At 52.7% G+C, this 12,085-nt stretch overlaps 1 protein-coding gene across 1 annotated transcript in view; it reads left to right on the forward strand.

The window, feature by feature from the left end:
• The first annotated feature begins 1,720 nt into the window (after positions 1-1,720).
• Positions 1,721-12,085, forward strand: part of CASZ1 (castor zinc finger 1) — a 51,819-nt gene continuing 41,454 nt past the window's right edge. Inside the window, exons 1-2 of the mRNA XM_059829851.1 lie at positions 1,721-1,805; positions 4,256-4,825. Coding sequence (XP_059685834.1) covers positions 1,721-1,805; positions 4,256-4,825 — 655 coding nt within the window. The remainder of the gene's footprint in view (positions 1,806-4,255; positions 4,826-12,085) is intronic.

The raw sequence follows: 12,085 nt of genomic DNA on the forward strand, positions 1-12,085 counted from the left end.
GGCCCTCTGAAGTGACAGCGCGCTGTCCCTCCCCAGCCAGCACCCCTCTCCCCACAGCATGGGGCCTCCTGCCCCTCCTCTCCTGCCCCTCCTCAGCCCCTGCCCCCTCCGGCGGGGGTCCCCCCTGTCCCCCCGGCTCTTCCCACACCAGTAAGCTCCTGCTGCACAGCCAGGGCCCCTTCCCCACCCACGCCAGCTGGTTCATCCAGCTCCCACACGCCCCTTTTTCACAGTCAGGACCCTTTCTCCCCTCTACCGGGGTGCGTTTCTTCATTGACCCCAAGGCACAGCCGGACTTCGGCTCTTTTCCTTTCCCCGCAAAGCCAGACTTTCTCTTTGCGGCGCAGTTTGTCCCTCGGCTGGGATGCCCTGTTTCTGTCCACGCTGCAAAGCCCTTCGTTCCTGCACGCAGTGTGTCCCCCTTAGCCCCTCTTCTCCCTTGCGGGGAGGCAGAGCTAAGCTGTGCCCATCTTTGGCAGCACCTCACTGTGGAGTTCATGGGTGAGAAGGTGCTGCTTTGGGGAGAGAGCCTGGGGCTGCGCGCGGAGCGCTGGCAGCACATGGGGACTGGGGGAACGAGGGGTGGTGGGGACAGCAACCTGGGCTTGTCGGCTGCAAGTTCAGGGGGTGACAAGGCAGCAAAATGGCGAGGTGGGTTTTGTCCTTCTTGCCAGGCCTGGTTGCGGCAAGCCGTACCTTTTCTTCAAAGGGAGGTTTGCTCTCAAGATGCCACGGGGCTGGGTGCAGAGTGGAGGGAGCCGGTGTCTCCTCGCAGGGTGTGGGGAGGGGGCAAGCGGAGTAAACTCCCAGTGGCATTGTTTTCAGAGGAAGTGCTCAGTGTAAATAGAGCATGTGGGAGAGTTTGTCCTGGGCAGAGATGAAAAGTCTGTGTGACAGGCTCAGGTTATAAACGGCTTCCTCAGATTGATGTGAAATCAAAACATTTCTATTTAGACGAAGAAAATGAAGGGGGATGTTTACTTAGCCTGGAATCTTTAAACAGTGCGATGGAGACGCAGGGTGATTTGGGGTGGGGAGCTCGGCCTGGGGGGAAGGAACCTCTGCCTGGCTCCGGGGGTCCCTCCCTGCCTGGCAGTCCCGACCTCAGGCAGATATGAGGGTTCCTCATTCAGCAGCTCAATTCCTGTCCCTCTGCCCAAGTGAACAGAACAGGGATGCTCTGGTCCCCTCCAGCCTGATGGCCATCTTCAGCATCTCTTTGTGAGAAGGGTTACCTTCCGCTTTTGAAATTGACAGCCTGAAAAGAGGGGAGCAGAAATGTTGATACAGGTAATGTCCCTCCCGTTCCATAGACAAGGAAATAAGGCAATGGAAAGATAAAAGGCCATGTCCAGGCTTGCCGAGAGTTGGTTGCAAGGTTGGCAGAAGAAGCTGGGAGTTCTGATTTCCTGCGGCCATACGTGCACAGGTGGGATGGAGTTATTTATGTAAGGGTCCTGGTGCTACAGGGCAGGTCCCATCTCAGGAGGGTCTCTGGGAGGGTTAGTTTTATGGACGGGGAAAAGGTATGTTTTTAGAACTTGCTTTATTTTTAACTTAAACTTTAGGAAAAGATTCTCAAAATGTTAAAGAGCAGCATTGTTTTGCTCAAAAAAAATCCCAAACACAGGGAGAGGGGACAGGAAAGATGCAGAGGGGAAGGGCAGGAGCTGGGGGGCAGAAGCTGGGGAGGCAGAGGGGCAAAGCCAGGGTGTGCGAGATGGAAGGAGGCAGGAACAGGAATGGAAGACAAGTTGCAGGCTCCCTGGAGATGCTGCGTACGCGGCAAGTGCAGCTTCGGGAACGTCTGTTCCTCTCTTCCTTTGAATAAATATTTATATATTCATTTGCCGGCTGTTGCACGCACTTGGCTGCTCACCTCCAGACCAGAATAATGGGACCTGCCCTCATTGCAGAAAGGGGGAGGGCAGCGGGGATTTGGGCTGCCGCGTGTCTGCCTCCCAGTTATCTCCAGCTGCGAGCGGTGCTGATCTCACCAGTTAAGCAGAGCTGGGTATCGTGAGAACATGGACGGGGAATCACCAGGCAGCGCTCGGGAGAGCGACACTGGTGATTCAGTGCTGACCCAGTGCCCCAGCCCTGGGCAGGCCCCGCACCGGGCGGGAGGCACCGTCCTAACCACCTGCAGCCATCCAGGCTCCGCTGGCCCTTCGCCCGAGCATACAGGCGTGAGCTGTAGGTGTCCTGGCCCCGCTCCAGTTGGAGCTCACAGCAGCCTCCTGAGATTCCCTCTGTGGTACCAGTTGCGCATAGGATCGGCCTTCACTTTCTGCCCTAAATAGAGTGGGAATGTGATGGGAAGGGAAGGTGCCAGCACACAGAAACTTTTGCAGCTTCATGGGCGTCTGCCTGTGCCCATCTGTATGCGTGAGGACTGTGTGCGTGTGTTGGGGAATGTGTGAAAGGGAAATGCGTGGGGAAATGTACAGGAATGTATTTTGGGGAGATGGGACTTTTTAACCCATACGTGTGTGACTACATTTATGGAGCGTGCCAGTGCATACACACAGCTTTTGAACAGCTATAATTTCTAGATGGGGAGCTACGTGTTTGGGGGCAACGTGTGCTTTCCCTTCAAGAAAGCATGATTGCACGTAGGTGTTAGTGCGGGGCGGGGCGTGCATTTGGAAAGTGGAGGAGTACATTTTGCCTTCCTTTTGTGTGGGGGGCTGATATATTTGTCGGGGGGTTATTTTTCTTGCAGTCCTTGACAGGGAAGCGTGTCTGAAGCTGTCAGGAGTTTACGCTAAGCAGCCACTCTCTGGCTCTTGGACAGCAGGTCTAAAGTTTCAGTCTGTTTGTATTGGGCTGTCATGTTACGGGATTAGGGGCTGTCACGATGGCTTCTGGATGCATTGTAGGGGGTCTGATTAATCTCACTGTGCTTCTGTGGAGCAGCACCTCTATGCTGGGACAGGGAGGTGTGGGCTGAGCTGCCACAAGGGACTCCTGTGCAATGGAGGAACCCGTTCTCACCATTTGAGGTCTGGAGGCACTTTCTGTTCACTCTCCGTGTGATGGGCCCCTCTTTCAGCATGACATAAAGTCCAAGAGACCTCCAGCAATGTCCCCACAATAACTCCAGTGGCATTTTACCGGGTGCTCTTCCTGAGCCCTATGACACGGAGCAGGGTCTGCCTCCGCACTTTGCGCAGGGGGAAGAGCCAGGCTCGGGCACTGTTTCTTGCCTTGGGACCTTTAACCCTTCTTAGTCTGGGTGTCTCTCAGAGGTACCATAAATAAAGAGGGAAATGATGCAGCTGCTTTAGAATCAGTTTTTGCTTTTATTTGTGATTGAATCTTGTTAATTGTTGGTGCAATAATTATGCAAGTGACTCTGTGATAGGGACCATTTAGTTCAAGGTTCTCTGTGACCTTGAAGTTAAGACCTTACCTTCTTCCTTTCTCCCCCCACTTTCTCTTACCCCTCCTTTACTAGCTGTCACATATGAATAAACTACATTAAAATAACAAACCCACACTAATTAGCTGATTGTGCTGGGAAGTGTGAGAGCAGAATTTCCTGTGTGTATGAGAGCGAGCGAGCGAGCGAGCAGGCAAAGGGGCCTGATCAACTCATACCACCCCAGGGAGATTTTCTCCCATACGACTCCACACACCAGTCTGGTGCTCCAGCATACGCACTTGCCAGGGCTCCTGTCCTCTGTACTGGTTCTTCCTGGTCCATACTGGTTCTCTTTTCTGAGACTATGCGTAAAGTCCATTCCTCACCGTCCCTAGGGTTAGGCTTGGGAAGCTGTTCTCCCTGCTGCAGGTGCTTGGGTGCAGTTACCGGCTGGTGTGGTTTTGGCAGCCAACACATCTGGGATGGAGCTGAGGACCTAAAAGCAGGTGGTGCTGCAGTCTGAAGGAGAGAGCAAGTCAGGCTTTTAACAGACTTCATATCCTGCCTGAGCAAAGGCTGGTCTGTACCACATTCACGTGCCTGAGTTGTTTGGGGCCTTTTGAGCCCAGTTCAGTCCCAGCATAAATACGTGCCTCTTTCTTGAGGCCAGTGGCATCCTTTGGCAGGTTCAGAGCGTGCCTCTCACCGGGCTCTCCTGGCTGGGCTTCCACTCAGAGCTTAGGAAACAGATGGCAGTCCCACCTTTCAGAGGTGACACTGGCCATGCCTGAAGGCTTGTTGGGTTGGGACCAGCCGTTTGCTGTTTGGGTTCGAGTTGTCTGATCCCACTAATGCCCTTCCTTGCTTCTTTCCCCTCTCTCTTTCCAGCTGAAAGAACTATATGCACTGACGCAACCTCAGGAAAACCCACAATGGCTGCCAAGCGCAAAGGCGGCCTGAAGCTAAATGCAATCTGTGCCAAGCTGAGCCGCCAGGTCGTCTTCGACCACGGGGGAGCTGAACAGGCGCGAGCGGACAAGGGGCCGCAGCGGGAGAGCAGCAACAAGGACCTGCCTCAGCCTGGGACCAAGGAGCTGGGGACGGAGTTTTCAGATGGACTCAGCCGCGTGCAGAAGATCGAGGAGGACAAAAGGAGGGAGGTGATTGAGAAGTGGGTGAACGGGGAATACAACGAGGAGCCCTTGCTGGGGCGAGCGGAGGGCAAGGAATGTAAGGGCGCTGAGAGCGCGGAGATGCCCCCCGAAGGGGTTTACATGGTGCAGCCCAAGGGCTGCAGTGACGAGGAAGATAACGGGGACGAGGCGGACACTCTGAGGGGCTCGCAGGATGGCAACTTCTTGGATGACAGGGATTCAGACGGGCCGGCCTCGAAGGATGATGCCTACCGGTCCTCCAGTGGCGAGACAGGCTCCAAGCTGGGGGGAGGAACCGCCTCAGGTAAGCCCTCTGCCCCCTCCACCTCCCTGCGCGGGGCAGCTTCACAGTCGCATTTTCTGTGGGACAGACGAAGCTGTTGCCAGATACTGTCTGCATCTGGCAGCCAAGGAGGAGGGTGAAAGCCCCGATGCCCTTGCAGAGGCTTGGCATTTCGCTCTTGGCACCGTGCTGAGTTTGCCTCTGCTTCAGCCTCCCCTTCCCGAGAGGGGTGTTTATTGGGGTGGCTGTAGCTGGATGGCTCCTTCCAGACCATAGACCCCTTGGTGGAGTCGATCTCCCCCCTGCAGACTGCTTCACACCATTCAGATGGAGACGGCTGTGGGGTGTGCTGGTTCCCTGGTCATGCATTTCCGCAGGGGGGGCAACAAAAGCGGAGAGCGGCCTTGGGGCAAATCCCAGGTGGATTCTGCGGTGTATTCACACACAGGCCGGCCGTGCAGTGCAGGCAGGGTTGTGTAAACACACTCATGCCCACATGTTGCATCTTACACAACGGTAATTAACCCCGAGATGGGAGCTGACCACAGGAGCCCAGGGCCGGAGGGGGAAAGCCGGTAACGCTGCACTCCAGCTGCCCGCGGAGGTGCTGGGCCGCCCCTTCCCCCGGCTTTCACGGGCAGGGCCGGCGCGGCCCCCTGCGGCAGCTCGCGGGCTCTCGGGGAGCCGAGGCCGAGGCCGGCTCCGGGAAGAGGCGCCAGGGAGAGGGTGGACCTGCGGCGCCGCGACCGCCACCCCGCGCGGCCGCACCTGGGGCGGAGGGATCCGGCCCCGCGCTCGCCGCGCGCGTGCGGCGGCCCCGCCCCGCCCAACGGCCGTCAGGGGCGAAGGTTCTGGAAGGAGCGGCCGCCGCGGCGGGAGGCAGGAGGTAGGCGGTGGCTTTCCCCAGGGGAACGGGCGGGAGGGGACCCCGCGCTGTGCCAGGGCAGGGCCGGGGTGGCCGCACGTCCCCTGTGGGTCCCCGCTGAGCCCCGGCCGCTGCCCTGTGGGCTCGGCGCTGGTGGCAAGCTCGGAGCGAGCGGCTGTCTAAACGCTGCCCGTCTTTGTCACCTATCCCTGGTTGGTGCACCAGTACGGGTGCCCCTTTCTGGGTGTCGAGTAAGAGCTCGGAACAGAGCCGTCCGACATGGAATGAGTTGCGTTCCCCTTTTGCTGCTGCGTGTCCCCTCATCCCGGCCGGAGGGCTGAGGGGTTACCGCTCGCCGTGGCCTGGCCTCCTTCGCCAGGCAGGCGTGGGAGCCCGTCCTCCAGCGCTGCCGGCGGGGTGGCACACCCGGAGTTCGGGCCCGAGCTGGCGGAGCTGCTGGTTCCAAACCTCTGTGTCCCCCACCGCTTCGGTCCGGGGCGCCGACTTGTGTGCAGTCACAAGGTGTTTTTCCCCAGGCTGTGTGTGCTTTTCTTATTTTCAGATAGCTCCTACCTTATTTTTGTGGTTCATTCAAAAGCTGAATTCAGCAAGTGATTTTGGGGAAAGCCTCAGCTGAATTTCTTTCTCACTTTTGATACCCAGGTTCCCCTCAGATTGATTTGGGGGGGGCGTATGAGTGCTAAGCCTTGGTAAAAGCTTAGGGTAAATTGAATTCTCTCCATTAGGGCAAAGCAGCTCCCTCCCCCGATTTGTCACTCATCTGGGTTGGATCTGTAATTGAAAGATCTCCCCCTAATCTGCTCCACCTGCACGCACCCCTCCCCTGATCTCAGCACTTTGTGAATCCATCAAACTTTCCTCCTTTTGTGTGTGCGCGTGTTTTCCTCCTCCTGTTAATAATGCAGCCAAAACTCATCTCCGTCTGTCCGTTCCCCTTCTGGAGAAGCACATTCTCTAGTCTTCATGAGTTCAGTGGCAGCGCACATAATTATGCATATAAGATATAAACAGAGCTGTTTAATTATCCTTCGCCACATCAGTGACAGAGTAATTAACAAACATTGCAAGATCAATGAGGAAAAGTGTGACCTTCAGTTTCCTTTGATAGGAAAGCCCTTGTCGTTCCCAGACACAAGGTGATTGTGCCTGGACTCCTTTTTTAGTTTGTTTTAATCCCCCCCCATTTGCAGCTTTTATTTGCTATGAAAACTAAAAGGACAGGAACTTAAATGTAAAAAATATGTTACCAAACTGGGGAAAACGAAAAGGAACTGAGGTTTTTCACCGGGGTAGGAGTTCTTGGTAAAATGCCTTTGTAGGGCTGTATTGTCAAAGGATTACGCAAAATTGTATAAGCATTCACGGGGGGCTGAAGACTCATTTATGTTTAAGGCAGGTAATGGCACATGCGGGGTCCGGTTTACATACACAGCCTCATGGGATTTGATTTGCAAACAGACATGCTGCCAGGTCTTGAGCATCTGTTTCAAGAACCCTGTTGTAAATGTCGCTTGCAAGGTTTCCCTGGAAAGCACAAACTGAAACATCTCTTGCTTTGGGAAGGACGAAGTTCTTTCCCTCTTCTGTCTTTTTCTGTCAGTGTTGCAGAAAATGGATTTTAAGCTGTTCATCACCGAGTCCTCTCAGAGCTGGTGTTACTGGGTGCAAGTTAAGTTTATTCCAATGAGATCTGGAACTGCCTATACCAAAAAGGAGGGCTTTTTCCTGTGAGTTGGGGGGTTGCAGGAGGCAGTCAGATCAAAGGAGAGGAATACAGCTCTGCCCTCCTGGTCAGTGCGGCTTCAGGGGAGTCATCACAGGAATCTGATTTTGAAGGCTCTGAGCGCCCATTGCTCTCTCTGAGGCCATAGAGGATACAGCCCTGGCAGCGTTCAGCAGCATTTAAAATTGAGCCCATACTTCTTTGACCAGCTGGAAACTTGGGTAAAAAGCAGGAGTCACACAGAAAAATGGAAAGTCCTCCACTAGCACCTCCTGTAGTCTAGTGCCAAATCCCTGCCACCTCTGTCTCCTTCCAGGGTCAGACAGTGAGGCTTGTTGTGCATCAGGAAGGAGTTTGCAGAGACTTGGTCCATGCTATTCAATCCTCGTGCTTTGAAACAAGATGGGGAACATGCATGTATGGCATCCCTGTTTCTTTTTCTGAGCCACCCCTTGGAAACAAGGGACTAATGAGTCCGTGCTCAGTCTTGCCTTATGTGCCTCCCTCTCTGGTACAGCTAGGAAACACGTTCAGGAGTCGCAAAGCTGGCGTCTGTCAGGAGATGGGTGTCAGAAGCTGATCTAGGCATGCAGATACGTTTCTTCATTCATTCACACACCCTCTCCTGCACGCTGACTGACCCATACTTCTCTACACACATTTATATATAGCATTTTGATTTCCCAGTGCAGTCTCTGACAGACGTCCCTTTCCACAGTCTCTCACTGACGCACACATACCCAGGGAGATTTTCCTGCAGTCCCACGTTCTTTACTCCGCCTGTTACTTAAATAGTGGGCCAAAGTAGTCAACAGGAGCTTTCCCCTGTACAAGCTTTCAAAGTTCTCCTTTCTTTTCTTAGCCTGTTGGCTAAGTCACTTAGAAAGGGAATATTGGACCTGTTTTCAGCAAGGGGGGGGTGTCTCTTCATAATTTCCTGGGGAGACTCCACTTGGGAGAGCATGCATGATGAGTGCCAGTTTCTTGCTCGTTATCCTATAGTCCCCAAGCCTACATGTTTTCCCTCCCAAGCAGAATAAAGGACGGAGCCCTGGCTGGGATGTCCCATCCCCCAGTATCCAGACCTTGCACTCCATTTGGGCTGTTTTGCTTTTCCTTCCATATATAGTGTGCTGCTGCAGGCTATTTTTAGCCCCTTTTTTGCTAGCTTCGGATCCTTTGTGATATGATAGCTGCTCTGAGACACACAGATCTCTGCTCTTTGGCAATGCCCACAAATGGAGAGCAGTGGCAAGGGGAGAGGGAGCCGTTTTATTATCACATAGAAAAGGAGAGAAAAACGTGGTGCAGGGGCGGGGGAAGAAGACCCAGGGACAATGCTTCTTGTGCCTTCCAGGGCTGTGCACTTTTCTCAGGGACCAGTGTCCCAGCCGCTGTGCTGCTTCACTTTTGTCTGTGTGTGGGTATGGGGAGGGTTTTCTGTTGATTAGGTAATAATAATTACCTCTTCATTGTTGTTTGAAAGTGTATGTGAACTGAGTTGGCTGGGTCTCATACCATCTTTGTGGTGAGACAGCTCCCTTCTATAAGGTGCCTCCACTTGAAGAGCCTCAAGCCTTCTGGTTAGGTTCCTGGGCAAATAAGTGACGGTTGTCTTGGCTTTTGGGGATGTGTTGGTGGGCTCACGCTGGAATGGGTGAAGGTGCGCTTGCTAGGTAGTGAGTAGTGGGAACTGGCCAGGGTTTCATCTCAAATGTGGATGAGGAAAGACTGAGCAGCACTGGCAAAGGTGTTGATCAGGGAGGGTATTGTGGTCATCTGGAACCAAATCTGAGCAAAGGAAAAGCAGAATGCAAGGTGTTTTGGGGGATGAGGGGTTTAAATCCAAGGTAGTGGAACCTGAACTCAAGCTCAGACTTCACAAAGCTCAAAAAAAGGTCTGAAAACTCCCCCTTTCGTACGGTCTTGTGTTTTGCCTCTAATTGGTTGCACCAATTGAGGTCTAGCCACATGGGTACCAAAGATGCTTTCCAAGACCAGGTGTGCAGATGAGAGAAGTTTAAAAAGGAGCTGGTCTCCTGCAACATTTCATTTTCTCCAGTGTTAAAAAAAAACCTACTAGGTTTCGTTGAATCTCCTCTCTGGGTTTGTAATGTCTGTGGCGCCTGAACCAAGCTGGGATCTGTCAAACTGATTTGAGATGTGGGATTGAGAAAGAGGGTCTCCCCTCTTTTTTCGTGTGCTGCAGGTTAGGATAAAGAAGGAAAGGGGTTGGCTGGCTTTCAGGGCAGCTGTTTAAGCTAGTAAAAATCACACTTAATAGTTTAATTTCCTATCAGATCCTCTTTGTGGCGTTCTTTCTCCTCTTGCAGTTTGGCGCAGGGTGGCTAGAGTTCTTTTGTGCAGTGCTTGGAAGTCAGGGCATTGTGAAGGAGGCTAGGGGATTGTTTCACAGGTCCAAAAAGAGAGGGAAAGCAGGTTTAACGGAAAGAGGGAAGTGTTAGACCCAGTAGGGATTTCGTGGGTTTAATCACTTCTGGTGGGTCATAGGGTTACACTGAAAAGGAGGTGGAGAAGAGAGAAAAAAGAGGTAAAAAGGAGAATTGCTTTAAAGCAAGATAAAATTATTTAATATGTCTGTGTGTGAAAGATAAAGTTGATGGCTTTGGTAGGGTGTTGGAGGGGGCACCGGAGAGGGCCAAGTGGGGAAGCACAGGTGAAATGATCCTACCTCTGAGGATGGAGTAATACAGCTTTTCCTTGTGGTTTCCTTCTGACAAGTCTTGTTATTGGACACTGCGGGGCATGATTCTGCATTTAACGTCCTTTAAGATTAATACTGACCCATGAAGCTGTGCGAGGACAAAAAGCTACAACCTGAGCCAGACACTGCAGGGGCATTGCCACCCAGTCTGTAACTAACAGGGTGTTTATTCTGAAGTCGGGCATCCCAAAATCCCATGCAGGATGCTGGGCCTAAGTGCCCAGAACTGGAAAGTCAATTTGGGCTAAACCAGATCCCAGCACTTAACAGATGTCTCTTTGTCCTTCTGGTTGCAGGCTTCAGGCATATTCTTTGCATTGTCTTTCTCACGTACCACGTACACAGGCAACTAGTGCAGCAGCACTTCTGCTACATGAACACAGCTATACTGGGCAATACTGAAACCGGAATATGACCCTCATGGTCTTGCACATTCTGGTGCCCTTTGCAGGCAGTCTCTTCTTCCGTGTAGTCCTGTGGAAACTGATTTGTGGAAGCTGATGGCTATTGAACTTTGACTTTGCTCATTGACTGGGTCTTGCGTGCGCAGAAATGTTCTCATGTATGCGCATGCCTGTGCGTAGGGCATCATTGGCTGGCAAATCACCCAAATCCTAGGGGTCTGTTTTCATGCTTTGGATCTGTTGACCTGTTCTGTGGCTATGTCTTGGTGCCTTCCTTTTCCACTATGTTTCAAGGCAGTGTTGATTTGATTTGAGCTGGACCCAGTGCCCAGAACCTCCATTCCGCTGCCAGTGTACCTGCCTGTGCTGGCTCCTTGTGAACAAGTGTGTTTGCTCGTAAGAGCTAGAGTGAGTGATTGGAAAAGATGACGAGGGAGGTTTGAAGGACTCCTGCACACAGTAAATCTTTACTCTGCAGGAGAAAGCAAGAGGGAGAGGAGGAGGAGCGCTGTGTCAGACTGAAGCCTAAATGAGTCCAAGCTGGCACGTCAGAGCAATCTTTATTTCCTCCTTTACACTGATATTGGGTGACCTCCAGATGTGTGTTCTTCCCCTCCTGGTGGCCTGTGAAACTGCCTGAGGGAGTAGGGGAGGGAGGAAGGGAGGGAGAGACCCAAGGAAGGACAGCTTTTGATCATTCTTCCTCCCTGTGATCATGCTTAGGCAGGCTAAGCCCTTCCTGCCCCTTCCCCAACCCACGCTCCAGAGAACAGGCTTTCTCCCCCTCTCTGGAGCCCAGATCAGGACAACAGCTCTTTCTGTCCTCAGTCCAAATCCTGGACATGAAGAGATGGAGAGAAGGCTGTTCCTTACTCATTTTGCACCTGCATGGACTTTTCCCTTTCCTGGTCTTACTGCAAGCTGTTCCTGCCTGCTCAGGAGGCTGCATATAGGTTTCCACAGCCTTTGCTGAACTGTGGCCCCTTTTCATGTGGAGAGTAGTAGCTCTCCAGTCATTGGGACCGAGGAGGAAGGGAGCAAGTTGGGTGAAAAGAAATCTTACAAATCTTCCCCTGTCTTTGTGTGTGTCCCCCCCGCCCCGCCAAGCTTCTCATGCATTTAGCCTTTGCTGCTCTTCCCCCACCTTAATTCAGCTCCACGTCTGCTGCTTTCCATCTCTACTCTACCCCATGCATTGTCTTGCCCTATCTCCCTTATCCATTTCACACCATGCTGTCCTGCCTGCTCTCATCCCTGCTGTTCACCAACACACATAGCACATCTCACATGTTTCTACCCCCGCCCCCGACAGAAGCAGACACACTGCCATCTATCCTCTGTGCATCTCCTTCCGTATACAAACACACACAAGGACAGAACTGTACAAACCTTGGCATATTGGCGTTGGTCTCACTTCCAGTAAAATTACTTTTTCTTCATATTAGGCCAAGGCAAGAGTGCAGAGACATTTATGAAACTTTGTTTAATGTACTGAAAAGCCATCGGCTAGAACATTTAGGAAATTGATTTTCCTGGCATTGAT

This window comes from Gavia stellata, chromosome 27, assembly GCF_030936135.1.
Source record: "Gavia stellata isolate bGavSte3 chromosome 27, bGavSte3.hap2, whole genome shotgun sequence".
NCBI classification, from domain to species: domain Eukaryota; kingdom Metazoa; phylum Chordata; class Aves; order Gaviiformes; family Gaviidae; genus Gavia; species Gavia stellata.